Source organism: Pygoscelis adeliae, unplaced genomic scaffold (genome assembly GCF_000699105.1).
Source record: "Pygoscelis adeliae isolate BGI_AS28 unplaced genomic scaffold, ASM69910v1 Scaffold244, whole genome shotgun sequence".
NCBI lineage: Eukaryota > Metazoa > Chordata > Aves > Sphenisciformes > Spheniscidae > Pygoscelis > Pygoscelis adeliae.
The window spans coordinates 2,866,550-2,882,883 of record NW_008824648.1 but is presented as its reverse complement, the minus strand read 5'-3'; the positions used below and the strand labels follow the sequence as shown (position 1 = coordinate 2,882,883).

The following is a 16,334-nucleotide window of genomic DNA, read 5'->3' as shown; positions in this document are numbered from 1 at the left end:
GGCTGCCAGAATCACTGAATGATTTTTTCATGTGAGGTGAAGCATCTGTTATTGCAGGGTAAAGAAACTAACTGGTCCTTCCTTTAAAAAAATGGTTATTTGTTAAAATCTGAGGTATATGTAAAGTTTAGGATGCCATATGGCAAACCTAGGGGTGTATGAAATTCCAAACAAGGCCATGAGGTTAATTGGCTCTAGTCAGAAATATTGGGCCTGGCAGGCCTGGGCTCTCATCATGGAGGAGGGAGCCCAGATCTAAAGTTCAAAAATTGGCCTGTCTGTGTAGGGTGTCAGCTCCCAGCGCCAGGGCTTGGTCACTCCCTGAAATCCCGGGCTCATCTCTGCTCCTTTTGCCTTTTTCTAGCTTGCCAGGAGGGTGACAGGAGAATCTGTGTGGTTTACTGGCAGGACCCTGCCGTATTGCGCTGCCCTGCTACGTGGGGGTCGTGGTAAGAGTGCTGGGAGGAGAGTGGTTCACGTTGAGGTGGCTGTTTGACGTGGACTCATCTGCTCCGGTAAACGGCGGCCACAGGTCGGTCTCATGGGTAACGATCGCTCTGCTGACCAGGTGCCAGGCTGAGCTTTCTATATTGTTTTTGCCCACCAGGAAGACTGCGGTGGCAGAGCCGTTGAGGACAGGCCGATGCACTTACCTCGTATGTACTCTCCAGCCCAGACTGGAGTGAAGCAGTGTGGTGGGGTGAGCCGGGGCACACAGTCACAGGGTCTGGGTTTCTGTGGGTCGGTGTCACCACCCTTTGCGCTGCGGTGGTGGAGGAGAAGCACCCGAGGCTTACATCAATACCTGTTCAAGCTGGGAGTGGGAGGATGTGTCCGCAGCTGGGCTCCGCAGACAAAGCTCAATTACTTTCCATTTGTGTAGAGAATGGGTGCATTTAACCCAGAAACAGTAGCAACCAAAAAGTCATTTCACTAAGTAGCAAGATCATCCACCGCTTGGGAGTAGCTAGAACTATTTACAAAATGTTTTCACACTTCAGCAAGGAAGAGGCTGCATATTTCTGACTGTGGAGCAGACGGCAATCCTATAATAATGCCTCATCTTTACCAATCATTCCAAATTATTCACATGAAAGATCCTGCTTTCTCTCTTGGACTTTAATGAAGCTCCTGTTGAACCAATTATTCACTAGCTATTCATGTATTGTCAGAAAGGAAATCGCAGAAGCTTTGTCATTAGGAATAAGATTTGATTGGCAAGGCACATGGCTTTGGGGCGGGTTTTCTTCTTCCCCTTTTTTGCTCTAAAGCCATAGCTTTTAGCTGGCAATTTCCACTGCTATAGTCTGATGGAAAGTGATAAAACGCATCAGACTGCAGTACTCAAATGAGAAAACACTCCAGATTAGTAGGAATATAATTATGTTTTTCATGACATTGATTTTTTATTTTCTAACTGATAAAAGTAAACAACTGAGGGGGGGGGAGTGCCGAAAAACAACATTTAGACTTTAGTGAGATAATTAACTCAGCAATTAAACATATTTTGTATTCAGCATTTGTCCTCCATAGCACACAGCATATGTGACGTTTGTCCTTTATTCAAATTCTTGTTTCTTGCAATCTTTTTTGTCAGCAGGAGTGGCAGCCGGTGAGAGTCCCATGAAGGCCCACTTCTCTGGTTCTTTACTTTTAAAGATGAATATTCACAGCTATGGTTTGGAAGGGAAGAGGCAGCCAAAAAGAATCATTAAGCTGAGCTAAATGAGCAGAACTGAGAGGCAAGAGACCTGTGCAACAGGCATTTGTGTCTGCTTTCTTTTTGCCAGTAGTGTTTGGAGGGGAAGTAAACCAAGCCCCTCGTGATCCTTGCTGCTCTGTGTACTACTCAACTTTATCCAACTGCAATACGGGGCTGCAATGTCAAATGCCCTGTGCTCTGATCCCGTTCGATATCACAGCATCAGGATGGGCTAGTACATGGGCAGGATATGTCCAAGGAAAATTAAAGAACAAGAATTAAAGCCAATTAAAGAAAAGAGGCTAGTCCTTTGGTAGGGCTGCCTGCTGGTTCAACCAAGTTGATTTCTCACTACAGCGTGAAACAGGGGAAGAGGCATAAGCAACAATGGATCATTAGAAATCTCACTGGCCTTTTTAGCACAGAGTAGTTCTTCCATCATCCGTTCAGCAAAGAGTGAGTGAGTCTTCAGGGAAGCCGATTGTCTCAGAAGGTATGAACTACGATACAGGAGAGATGTCCTCCACATCACTGCCCCATCTTAATCTCTTTTAGAAAAATGAGGTCATTAGGAAAAAGTTACAAGTCTAGGATAAATAAAATGTGCTACTTGTGATTTTATAGGCAATATCAAGAGGGACAAGGAAACACTGTGTCAGGCAGAGGAGTGCAGCTATGTCATGCAAAGGATGACACAGTACTTCTGCATGTCAACCCAAACTGCAAAGCTGTAGCTGATACTGCGCAAGTTAATACCCAAGCACACCACAATTTATCTTTTTTCTTTGAGACAACAATATGTGAGGCTTCTTTTCAGGGCAGAACTCTGAGCCTCAGGGAAACTCAAATATCTTCCTACCCTGTGAGACTCCCATGGCCCAATTTAAGCTGCTGCTGCTGCTGCTGGGGGGGTAGAAGGGCTAACTTCTGAGCTGGCATAAATTTCTATAGTAAACATACTATGACACGTCATTCCAAATTAATTTCTTCCTTTCCCAAGCTGAATTTGCCAGGTTATGTGCTAAAAGCTTGTTTCTTGCTTTGTCCTGAAACACTGTGGTGCATAATAAACATCAAGCCTCCAGAAGCTGGTTTACTGCTAATTTTAGGCAATGAAATGTATCGTGTATGTATTCATGATTCATACAAATCACCATGTATCTGGAGCACAACCTTCCCTAAATCCCGGGTGTTCTTCTTGTGAAATCTGTGGCCATTTACGGAATGCAAAAGTTGCACTGATAAATGCTTTTCACTATCAGACATAAAATGTGTTTGTTATTGTACTGACCTTGGGAGATGAATAGGAAAGCGCTTTGTCCTTACCCTGCAGGACAGCCACAGCAGCTGGCTATGTTTTAGGACAGGCCAGACCAAAATAGGTCTGTCCATGTGACAGGTTGATAGAAAAACCCTGGGAATTCTGCAAGTTATTTGAGTGCCATTAATAGTCCCACCAATAGATGATATCCCTGAAAATGAATCCCGAAGTTGGATCAATGATTTAATTTATAATTCACTGATCCACAGATATGACAACAATCTAATTTTTTGGAAAACCCAATTGTGATTGGTAACTACCTCACCCCTTAAAAAAACCCCAAACCTACTCTTTTTTGACACTAATTGGGACAGGAGGTGTGTTTGTGGGGAAATACTTCAGGAGAGAGATAAACCCTATGGAAACAAAAGGTTATGTAGGAAGCGCCGCCCAAACAGCAGATGAGCAATGGGGTTTTGTGCAGTATCTACCACAAGTATTAATACGAAGAGGAGAGATTAGAAGAATCATCATTAACTTGCAATCCAAATAATTTTAAGAAACTAAGATCAAGGTAATTTAAACGTGAGTCATTTTGCTGACAGTGATAGATTTTGCTGCTTTCTTTGCCTGTTTGTTACTTATTTTCCGTGAAAAGTGCAATACCAACAAAGGGAAAAGGCCAGGGAAGAGCAGTCCCCCTCTCTGCTCCCGCTTTGGATGGCTAACAGCCTTAGAGTAGGTAGGTCCCATCCTACCTTCTCCGTAGAGCCAGCAGAGGTGCCTGCAGCGCGTTTCGGGAGTTGTTGCTCAGCTCCCTGCTCTAACTTGTCCTCTGGAGGCACGGTCTCCAGTGGCTACACGCGGAGCCTAGAGAGCATGGCCTTCTAATCACCTACATTTGGTACTTACCATCACGTAAGAACAGCCGGCAAATACATAGGGGAAGAGGGCATGCAACTGTTCCCAAGGACCCAAAAAGCAGGTACGTTCAAAATAGAGCGATTTTTAAGTACAGTGAAGTGTTACTTCTAGCATGAATAAGAAGAATAATATGTAGAATGAGAGGTGATTTTCAAGCTGAATCTATTTCTTGAAATATTCTCTCATATGCTGTTACTATTGCACCGTGATTCTTCTTTTAGGGCAATATTTTACACCAATGTTAACATCTCCATGGCACCACAGACAGGGAGGCCTTCTAAGCACACAATTTCTCTCGCACTCAGTTTAGGAGCTCTTCCATTTTTCTATGCATTTACGCTGCACCACTGACTTGAGATATTTGATCCAGAATAATGATAATGCTTTGCTTTTCTTCATTCCAGCCTTTACTCAATCTCCTTTACAAACACCGCTAGGGAGCAACAGGGCCTCAGGAGGCAGAAAGCCCAGCCAAAGCTTGCCTGCGAGTACCTGGCAAAGCTAGGACTAGACGACAGACGTACTCGATCCTGCTCTCATTTGAGAAGCAGCTCAGGTTGACATGGCTCTGAACTTTGGAGATGATCTGCCTGCTAAGCTATAGCACATTTATGATTTGCGGGTTTCTAGTCTGACTTGGCTTCATTTTTCAACTTTTCATTTTCTTTTTAGGGAACCAAACTGTTCACTGGGTTTGGCAGCTGACGGCTATTAACTGTCACACTCCAATAACCAAGGGATAGTTAGAACAGCATTAAATATTTGCACTGTGCAGCAAGGCTATACTTCATCTCAGTACACATGAATCCCATGCTCTCTTCACACTGGAAGAAAACCCACCTTATTGCTATTCAAATCTATCTGTCTGTCTCTCTTCCCATACTGTCATTACGCATGCAAGGCCTGTCAGTGCCATCGACACAAAAACCCCCTCTCGCTTTATGCCAACACCAGTGACACCTGAAAAAAACACAAGACACAAAAGAATTACCGCTTTTAAAAATTTTGCTTATTTGGCCTTCATTTTCTAATAAGGTCGCTTATTCCATATCTCCATAAAAATATTTCTCCTGCCCTGCAAGGGTGCGTGTTTTCTCTCACAGGAACGGCTTACAGGTAATTCTAAAAGTGGGTCTTGGTAACTGAGGTTTGACCATTTTGTATGTCCCTGGTTAAATTGTGAAGCTTTGTTTTGAGCACAGTTTTTTCCCCTCGTCATCTTAGCTGCCATTTTGAGCCTAATCTTTTAGGAAATATCCTACATAGGCACTCCTTGTGGTCCACTTTTAAAAAGCAAAATTTATTTTGGCCTCTGCAGGAAGCATTTAAAGCACATAATGAATAATGTTTGACACAGGAGTCAGTTAGCAGTCATTTTAGATTAACAACACTGCTCAGAAAAAAACCTTGCAGGGGATTAGACCAAGGGAAAGATGCTTAGGCAATAACCTCTGAGCCAGTTGGTTGCTGAACTATTCACAATAGACATAACTATCTCTGAAGGTCTTAAGTGTGAGAGTTATCTCCGGGAAGCGAACAATGAGTTAGTGAGATATAAAACAATAGGCTCATGCTCTAACACAAGCAGTTAGCACCGCACATGTTCTCTTCTCATTTAATCTGCAAGACTTTCAGACAGTAGCAGTTGGTGCCCAAATTAAGACTTCCTCTCTGCCTTTGATCTTATGTAAAAACTAATGAATTGTATAATCTCCAACACCTCTGAAATCCCGCTGGTTAACGGGAAACTATCCCTACCTTTCCCATGCCTGTCTCAATTCACTAAATGGGAGCTATATTTAACAGCAGGCCAATCACATGATCGCTGAAAAGGAACAGCACAAGGATCTGTAATCCTAATGCTCCGGAGCTGTGATTGCTGTAAATCCTTTGCAGAATGATTTCCTTTAAATCCCAAACATGTCATCACACTTTTAATTAACATTTCTTTATGAAAACTGCGGATAAGACCCTTTAAATTAAAGATTGTTCCCAGACTTGTCATCTTAAAACAGTGTGCATTTCTATTGTCATTTTCATGTAGCATATTTTACTTCACTTTATAAGTAAAGCTTTTTTTCTTTCCTTTCCCCTCCTTTGCCTTCCCTGCCTTAACCCTCATACAAGTAGTAACCGCTAGCACTGTTTTTCAAGGGTAAACAAATAGCTTTAAATTAGTTCATGTACAAAAGGGAAAATGCAAATAATCAAAAGACCAGCAATGAGTACAGGCAGAGATGTGGCTGATACTGCCCTGCTTGAATTCTTACCACCTTCGTCTCTTTCGTTTACCATCTAATTGAGCTTACCACCTTCTTTACAGAAAGAGATTGAGAGAGGAAAGTGATCTGCCCAAAGTAACAAAGTGGATCACCTGCAGAAACGGAAACACAACCTTTATTTCCTGATGCCCAGCTCTTAATTCTTCTCAGCTATTTAGCATGTGGCTTTCTGAATACCAGGCCTATTGCCTTGCCTGTTGATCTCAGCAGCATTGCTACCCACTTATGTGGTACTAAAACAAGCCTAAAATGCATGATGCTGGGCACAGGAGATGCAGTCGTATTCCCAGCAAAAGGGAGGAGTTTTATCTGAGTGAGGGTGATATGCTTGGGCTGGTGGCTAGCGGGAAATAGATTTCCAATATTCGTTTTCCTGAAAGTAACCCAGGTAAGAACTCTGGGTTTGAATGATGGCTCAAGCTCAGTGACAGACCCACTTCAGTTATGCCATCTGGGATTTGAGACAGTGGCACATGTCACTGGCAGACAACTCTTTCAATGACGTTTTTCAGGAAGCCCAGTTTTGTAACATGCCTCTGGGTGGAATGAGCCGGTAGAGGACCAAAGAGAGAGGAAGAATATTTGTGAGAAAGAATATTAAGGATGGCACCGTTATCCACTATATAGATAAAAACCCCCTTAATCAGTGAGAAGCAGGAAAGAAATACAGATCCTGAAAAGAATCCAGAATGAAACCGTCAGGCAATTTGACAGCACAAATTGAAATTATTTAGCATGATTTGGCAATACGTTTCTAAGCATCTATAGATCATCCAAGAATATCCATTGACAGATATTGGAGAAATAATGAATAGCTAAATAGAGCAGGTCAGACTCTGATGCCCTTCCATGAATTGGGTAGTAGTTTATTCCTCAGCTGCTCCCACTGGCCTCAAATTATGCTTTGTAGCTGACACTCAGAGCCAAATGTCAGGAGCCCATGCTCACCAAGCACGTCAGTGGAAAACCTCAGAACAGAACCTCTGACTTGACTCTCTTGCATCCTGAATTGAAAGCAAGGAATAGCCTAGAGAAAGGAAGAAAGAAAGAAGGAAAGAAGGAAAGAAAGAACCCCCCGCTATGTTATGACTACCTTCCTTTACATATCCTCCCTTCCTTTACAGTAGTTACGCTGTCTTGTAGTTTCATTGGTACAGTAAAGAATGTTTACATATTTACATTCTGTTTTAAATGGGCCATAATTATCTGGGCAGGACACTGATAAAGTTGTTTCAAAAGGAATGGAAAGTGTCACGGATGCACAGCAAAGGGAACGGCAAATTTAACCACTAGACCATTGGGTTTTTCCTTACTGACAGCCCAATTCATGCAGTAAGCGTGGTGTGGCATATGTGACCATACATTAAAAGCAGGGACTGCAACACGTCCTTCCTTGGCCTGTCAGCTTTTCCTGATTAAAATATATCGCATGGATACATCAAGTTAAGGAATTAAAAATTAACCATGAGATGTAAAAAATAACATTCTTCTGATCAACCCATAAAGCCTGAAGGCCATGCACACTGTAGCCTCCTTCAGTTTTGTTTGCAGTTCCATTTTCACTCCGATACATGCATTCCTCTTCCTCTCTCCCATGCTAGAACATGAGAAATGTAGAGTCCAAAGCTCTTTCGAGAGTAGCGCTATGAAGAAACCAGACAAGTCTTATTTGCACAAAGCTGTTCATGAGTAGGTCCACAGAGAGACAAGGCCTGTACATGCAACCTTTTTCAGATAGAAACTGTGAGCCCGAGCCCTTGAAGAACAGACTGTACTTACGATGCAGTGACCTGTGCTTGCGACGATGGAGTTCCGTGGCCCCACAAGGATTTTCAGAAGTGGCCGGTTTGAAGCTTCTTGATGTACTTGCAGGGATCCCATCAGGTGATCTCTAAGACCACACAGCCTGTTGTCCAATGTATCAGGCTGGATACTGGGCCAAACAAGGGAATCGGGATCATAGCCTTGATTTCTCCCCATGCTCTTTGCAATACACAAAGTGAAAGAACAACATTCAATCTCTGCATCCCTTGTTCCATGCTATGCAGCAAAGTGCGAAGCCCGCACTGACTTAACATTCTTTGATGAACCCTAGCCATTTATTTTTCATCTCTCCTGTGGTACAAACACCCAACTGATGTTCCTTCCCTTCCTTACTGCCGAGATCACCCTTGAACACCCACCTGGACGCTGAAAGTCACCTACAAAATGTTGAGATCTAGCACGTACTGTGGGTTAAGCACACATTTCCTGTTCCCATTTCAGTACGATACGCGGAGGAGAGCCGGACACATACCAATGCAAAAACAGGTGTTACCGTATGACAATTTTTTATTTATCAGTATCAAATTACATAGCAAAGTAATGAATGCAGTGTCAGATCACCTCTGAATACTGTAAATACAAACAAAATCCACCATATTGCTTAATTATCCAAAGTAAATTAAAAGTTTAAAAATGTGCGTTTCAGAGATTCCGTTTGGCATATCCTGTCAATATATCCTGCATAAATATTTCTGTACCTCATTTTCACTATGTGTACCTTAATTAAATACAGCCTCTAGAAAGCTCACATGGGGGAAACAGGATCTATCTGTAGGTTTATGTTCATCATCAGCTCACGCACCTGCCCTGATGAAATCACTGAAAGTACCTATCTGCTAGCTCACCTGACAGATGAATGTGACTGTACATAGAGTGGCCAGACCCTGCTCTCACATAGTGCCAGACCCAAAGCTACCGGCCTCCGTGCAAGACGACTGAATGCATGACATCAGCTTTGGATCAGGTCCTTAAATTACGGACAAAATAGCTATTCACTTTTGTGGAAGCTGGGCTGGATCTGACGGCCAGATCTTGTACGCGCAAGTATGTAAGGAAATTCTTGGGACGTTTACACCGCTCTTTACACTAGTGTGACTCCACTACATAGAAAGAACAATTCTTGTTTTAAAACGTTAAGTGACAAATAAAGTCAGGTCTGTTGATTTCACGGAAGTTGAGTACGATTTGGCCACAGCTGGATACAAACTAGATAATTCAACAGAAGTATTTTAATGGTGTTAATCAGCAGTGTCATTTACATGGGGCTTCCTTATAAACTGTGTAAATGGAACAATTTTTCCTGATGGATGAGAGAATAAGCTTCACTTAGCACTGCTTCCAAAAGTTACGACTACTGAGACATTGTAGTGGTATGAAAAGGAAAACACCATAGAAATATATATTTTGTTTAGAATACAATGAACAGAAGTACAGAAGCGTTGATGCAGGTAATTGGAAAGGTGAGGAAAGGGAAGGAGGAAAAATTTAGGCAGGAATCCCATGGCAACATGGGAGTTACTCTTGATCCCTCCAATTCACCAGTATCAGTGGAAGTCAGGCTTCTCTGGGAAGGTGCAACCTGAACGCTTGATAATTACGCTGGCTGCGTAATGTCCAGCCCGGATGCACTCGTTCACTGGTCGGTCATAGACGAGCTGTGAGAGAAAGCCTACGGAACAAAGCGGGAGAGAAAGAGAATGAAGAAAATGGTTAGATTAGGGTTTTTGAGTGCATCAGTTTGTCACAGGGCAAAGCACTGAATACCGGCCTAACTGTACGTACACAGGTAGCCTGGCTAGGTTAAATTTAGTATTGCGCTTGAGTGACCTGCTGAGTCGGAGTGCTGCTGCTGTTATTTCTACTGGAAGTCTCCATTTGGTAGCTTCAAGTAAATTAAAGATTATCAAGAGTGATCTTTATTAGTGATCAGTCAAAATGATTTTACCAGAGTTCCTGCTCTCTTCTTTTCCAGGGAGAACCCTGATTCCTCAAATACCATTTTGAAAACAGAGAAGCAGTTTTCCCTGCTGAAGAGAGCTCCTTCTGTTCATACTGGCTACAGCTACAGCCCCACAACTGTCACTCTGCAAGCTTTTCTCAAAAAAAAGAGAAAGGCACATAACAAATAAACGTTATCTATATTCACAGTTACAGGTGTTGACAGTGAAAAGAAGGTGAGAAATTTTTACCTGATGAGGAAAGTTAGATGACATCTGTTGCCCTCGATCACGGGGAATTTAACCTAAGGCTTCAGAAACAGTGGGTACCTCTTAGCATGTTCATATGCCTACGTGAACAGCAAACCGTATGGAGAACCAAGCACCTCTCAGAATCGGGGCGCTTGGTTAACTGCTTTAGCTAACAAAGCCCTAGAGTGCATGGCTTAGAAAACCAGAAGTCACTGGGAGCTGAGTGTTTTGAAAACCAGAGCACCTCTTTAAATGAATACAAGCAGAGAGTCCTAAAAAGGAGATTATTCATAGGTACTTGGAAACGTTAAGTACAAGTGGCACCAGAAATTTTATGGATTGAGTCCCTCATTTCAGAAACATTTTGTCTTGGCTGAAACTATTGTGATCAAAAGCATGACAGAACTTATGGCAGAGGTGAAATACGTATTTTAAATTTGGAAGAGGTTTTCAAGATGTGGAAAGTAAACTTAGTATCTTATAATTTAAAACTTCGCTCTCTCATTCTAGAGGTAATATTTTATTCACTTTTATCCTGTTTTTAATATGTTTCAGATGTAGCTCTCTTCCTCATCCAATCACAGAAGGAAAGTGAGACTTGCCCAGGAAAATCAGAATTCTAGCAAGCTGAAACGTGTTCTTTTTAAAGCTTTCATCCACCATTTCAAGTTCCTGTGTCACGCTCTGACAGGCCTTGGGCCTTAACAGTACAAATCTAGTCTTGAAACCATGTCTCTCAAAAGTACTATGTAGCTGATAGGTACCAATTTCTGACGTATTACAAATTTTGATTCAAAGATGATATGTTTTGCTAGCTTGCTTTCAAACACACTTTCTCCGTTCAGCTTGGTTACTATTGGAACAAAGGCTCTACATTATATCGTGATGCTCTCATTTAACCTATGCTCCTTTTCCAAATATTTCCTTTTGTGACACATTAGAGCATATTTTTAGAAGATGATAAAAATATTTTACCCTATGCAATAATGTCTGCTCCTTGAAGATTAAAATTCACGTAAAACATGAAAAATAAGGTTAGATTAAAGAAGGATAATACTGGTGAGCAAAAGACCCCGTTTTCACGAATCTAAGATCTCTTTTTTTCCAGAGACAACTCCTGATTCCTCAAATACCATTTTGAAAACAAGATCTATCTTGGCTTCTCGGTCATGACTGATAGTGAAAAGAAGCCTAGTTGATGTACAGTTTTCTCTAAACTGCACCGAGTGGGAGAAGAGTTTGAAACTACTAAATCTATAAATCAAATACTTTTCATTGGAATAGGGAGGCCATAGAAAGTAGGCGTTTTAGTTGACAGCTAGGAGAAAACGCGTATGTTTGTGACACCAATGCTTTTATAGAGAACTACATATTAGCTGGAATTTCACAGATACTGACTGACACTAGCTGGGAAAAAATGACTGCTTTACCAACAAAAGTTAAGTCCATCCGCACAAGTGGAGAAGACAGGAGTTTTCAGTATAAAAGATGAGAATCCGAAACAGGAAGAAATTGCGCTGTGAGTGCTATCACTGATGGCAGTCAGGGGATGACAGACAACACAACTGTGGCAGGATGGTCCAGCTGTAATAGCTGGGTAACAGTTGAGAAATTCAGACAGCATGCCTGGCAGAAATCAGACCGTTTCTGAACGACGAGATCAAAATGGTCTGCTCTCCATTAAATTAACATGCATTCTTAGGAGAAACTTTCTTGGATACGTGGAGAACGTCAATCATTAAATTTAAACTGCCTGGGAGGCAGAAGCTTGCCAGTGTGCTTCTGGGTGGTTAAAACTTGAGAGCAAGTTGTAACCGTATGTAAAATGAGGCTGTTAAGACAGTCCATTTCTGACTCAGTAAGTATCGAAGATGCACTGGGCAGGCCTCCAAAGGCAAACACGAGGCGAGGTTTTGTGCGGAGCATAAATTCAGAGGGGGGTTTATATAAGAAAGAACAACTGTCCTGTATGTTTATGATCCAGGCGTCAAACACATATGAAGATGAGAAAATCCAAGGAGCGAAGGACCAGAAAACATGAATTATTTTTCAATACCAACTAGGCTGAGACTGTCATCACCTCCCAGGCTCACTGTAGTTTCAAGCTACTACGTATCTTTTGTCTTCAGTGAAGCTACTTCTTATTTATTCTGATCTAAGTGAAAGCAGAATCAGGTGATAAAGCATCCTGTTCTAATTGGGGACAGAAATGAGAGATCTCTGTGATTTCAGAGTGGTGGAGAAATGACATTAAGTACAGCTGTCATACATGAGATATGTAGAAACTGCAGTGGGGAGTTTGCCCTCAAACCATTCTCTTGTCTGTTGAGTTTCTCTTGAAAGGTATGTGTTTCATAGATGAAACAGAAATAGCAGTATCTGACACAATATCACATCGAATGACAATACAAACACACATATCACAAATACCGAACTACATCACATACTAAGACTAGGCAGTTGGCAAAGCAGACCCCGAGGGAACACCAGAAAGCACTGTTGTTTGAGCAGAGGAACAAAGAGCTCTACCAGGTTGGCTGCCTTAGCTGCAGAATGTTCTTTTTAGTTAATGCAGTAAAAAGCAACATGGTCAGAATAGAATTCAGAGTTTGCCTCCTCCAGTGTATAAGATACTGTGATGCAAACCCCATGAGTCATACTCTCAAGGCATGGATTCAGATCTTCCATTTCCAGCTGAAGGAGTTACTGCCCCATCTGTTTTTCACCATCCTTCTTTGCTGCTTGTATAACCTGATACTCTGTCAAAATGAGCCAGATTAAACAGTAAGCTGTTGAATAGTAGATCTTTGCTAACCCAGCTGATTTAAACTTGTCCTGGTTTCGGCTGGGACAGAGTTAATTTTCTTCCTAGTAGCTGGTACAGTGCTGTGTTTTGGGTTTAGGGTGAGAACAATGTTGATAACACACCGATGTTTTAGTTGTTGCCGAGCAGTGCTTACACTAGTCAAGGACTTTTCAGCTTCCCGTGCTCTACCGACTGAGCAGGCTGGAGGGGCACAAGAAGCTGGGAGGGGGCACAGCCAGGACAGCTGACCCCAACCGGCCAAAGGGACATTCCACACCATGGGACGTCATGCTCAGTACATAAACTGGGGGAAAGCTGGCCGGGGGGCGGCGACCACTGCTCAGGAACTGGCTGGCCATTGGTCAGCGGGTGGTGAGCAATTGCATTGTGCATCACTTATTTTGTATATTCTTTTATCATTATTATTATATTCCCTTCCTTTTCTGTCCTATTAAACTGTCTTTACCTCAACCCACAAATTTTACTCCCCCCCCCCCCCCCAGATTCTCTCCCCCATCCCACTGCTGGGGGGGAGTGAGCGAACGGCTGTGTGGTGTTTAGCTGCCTGCCGGGTTAAACCACAACAAAACTGAAGTGGGTTAGAGAGTACTCCAACAGCTCTCCCAGGGAGCAGGGCAATGGAGGGAAGATGATAAGCGGTTGAAGGCTGTAATCTCTTTAAGGTGCCATGACTGGAAATGCAAGAAGATAAGTGAACATGGCTTCAGACTTACTTCGCACTCCTCCTACAATTTCACAGACAGAAAGGGCAGGACTGAACTCTGATCCTGTATCATGGGCCTGGGATCACAGAACTAGATCATCCCAGCACATACTAAAGTAGCTCAGCAACTGTTTTCACTTCTGCCATGCCCTGAACTAGTTCCTGGCGATCATTGGAATGGAGTGCAGAAAGCAGTTGTGTACTTTGGCTACACAAGACAACCTCGCTTCAAATATTTTACCTAAACAACTTCAGGCAATATTGTCTACCATCTTCCAACTGCAGCTATTCTGCACTAGCATTTCGACACTGCTGAAGCTGTGGACGGTTACATGCACTGTGTACCACTCTCTTCACGCTAGAACACAAAGGCAAGAACCACGCTCAAGGCTTTCCCACTTGTCTGCCTCCTGCCCTGACATCCAAAGTGTTTATCGTTTATGGAGTAAGAGAAATGGCAGCTGCAGGATGTCTGGTAGGCCACCTTGCTGTAGTTAGCCATCTCGGTAAGCTTTCAGAGTAGACTGGGATGCCTTTTGTCCCTCACAGGCACGGACAGCCAAGTAACCACCTTGTACCTAGTCATGGTAAGAACTTATCTGGAACTGTGTCCAATTCATCCCACTTATTCAGCATTTTCCTAGAAAGGAAAGACAACTTCGCTTCAAAAGCTGCTTTAAACCTTAGAGTGGTACAAAATGCATTTGCATTCCCAGATGATAGATCATAACACACCAATAGCTATTCTTGGCCCATAATTATTTCTTTTCTGCTCAGTAGAGAAAAGCGTCTCTGAAATCACTTTGCTCTGAAAAGTGTGCCTGAAATAATTGAGAGTTAATCTTTATTATCTCCAGCTTCCTTACTACATATGCTCAAAGACAATGTTTATAATTGTTAGGTCTGCAAACAGAATGAGGGACGGAAAAGCCAAGTTGCTTTCTTCCTTTTTGGGCTCACCACCAAATGAAAAGTTCGTAAGCCAAGTGCCAGAAGTGGTGCTTGAGCCTCAAAATCCAGACCCAAACCGAGGCCCTCACTGAAACCAGCTCAGATCTCTTTGGGGATGTCAATATAAGTCTGAAAAGACACAGCAAGACAGTCCACTGACTGACACAAAAGGTGTTGTCTTTACTTTGTTATTTCTGAGAGCTGAGTAGCACTTAAAAATCACTAAAGGACAACCAAGTTCCTTTTCTTGTGGCCAGCAAAATAGACGTTTCAGAGGCAATTTCACTGAAATCAGTGATTTCTTTGAAAGTTTTGTTTCCAGATTATCAGTGGTAATTCTGAATGAACGCCTAGTGCTAGTGCAGTTGGGTAGGAATGTGGGAGTCCAATAGTGGAGATTTTAAAACAGTTCTGGTCTGCATCAGTAATGGTTTAACAACACTTAAAAACAGCTCATATTGAAGCCAAATGTTTCATTTCAAATCGTACACTTGACAATTAATTTTAATGACTGTTAATTACTAATGCTGGCTGGAAATCCGTTTATAGCCTCCGACACCCAGCTCCCCCACTACTCGTCTTTCTGCAGTTTCTCTCACACTTCCAACCTTTATAAAAATGCCCAAGGCAAAATGAATGTATTTTTTTAAATGCAGGAGAGAAAAGCAGGAAAAAAAGCAATTATCAAATGCATTAATCATAAACAATTACAAGCTGACCCTGAGTCAGAGCCCCTCAAAACCTTTTTGCTATGTGATGTTCCCAGCCAATCCTCCTCTTCCAGCTCAACCCTGAAGCACCCGATATAATCCATGCTAGCCAGGCCATTGACCAGCAAAATTGTCTCAGCCACAGAAAGGATCATGAACAGCTGAGCTGCCTCCTCTTCTTGTATTTAAAGTTTCTATGGCTTAATTTGTGAACCGCCTTTTTTAAAATGGTGTTATTCCACCATGGGGGACAGTCGCAAGCACCTTTTCACACTCTCGTTCGTATACAGCATTTATCACAGTTGCTCGAACACTCATCTATTTTTATGTGATCCCACTAGCTTTCCAGGCCAGCAGTGTGGGAAGATGCAGTTTTCAAGAAACATTACCCTAGCAATTTAAAGCCTTGTAACCGATATGACTGAGGCTTTTTTGGATGTCTTTTAGCGCTGTTGGAGTGGGTTAATGTTGTGGTAGCACGAGTCTGGTCAGTTGTAATCAGGTGGTTAGCAACGCTGGTGCCAAGAGCCAGCCAGCCAACCTAGATTTTGTAAAAGATGTTGGCATCAGATGATTCTGCAATATAGCCACTGAACGACCGTACGTCAACGTGCTGAGGTTTCTCCTTTTTTAATTTTGTGGCAGATGGTGGATATTACAGCCAAGAACTGTGGTAAGCCAGAGGCCCTGCCCATTGCTATCAAACCGAATGTTGGCTATTCTAAATGGAAGCGTTTTTGAATAAGGGTGGGATTTGGCTTCTGTTTTCATGTATTTTGGCACTGTGGTCTGACACATTAGACTTACAGTATATAAGACAAATTAAACGTAAGCACCTTCAAATACACTACACTTCTTTCAACCTTCACACACCTTAGCACTTTCTCTCTCAAAATGTAGTTTAAGAATTATTCCACACGTGCACATATATGTTATTAACGGCAAATGTATGTGCACAAAC

General features: G+C 42.4%; 1 protein-coding gene across 1 annotated transcript in view; it reads right to left on the bottom strand.

The window, feature by feature from the left end:
- Positions 1-8,483: 8,483 nt before the first annotated feature.
- Positions 8,484-16,334, bottom strand: part of ADK (adenosine kinase) — a 288,796-nt gene continuing 280,945 nt past the window's right edge. Inside the window, exon 10 of the mRNA XM_009322457.1 lies at positions 8,484-9,662. Within this exon, the coding sequence (XP_009320732.1) occupies positions 9,538-9,662 (125 nt within the window). The 3' untranslated portion in view covers positions 8,484-9,537. The remainder of the gene's footprint in view (positions 9,663-16,334) is intronic.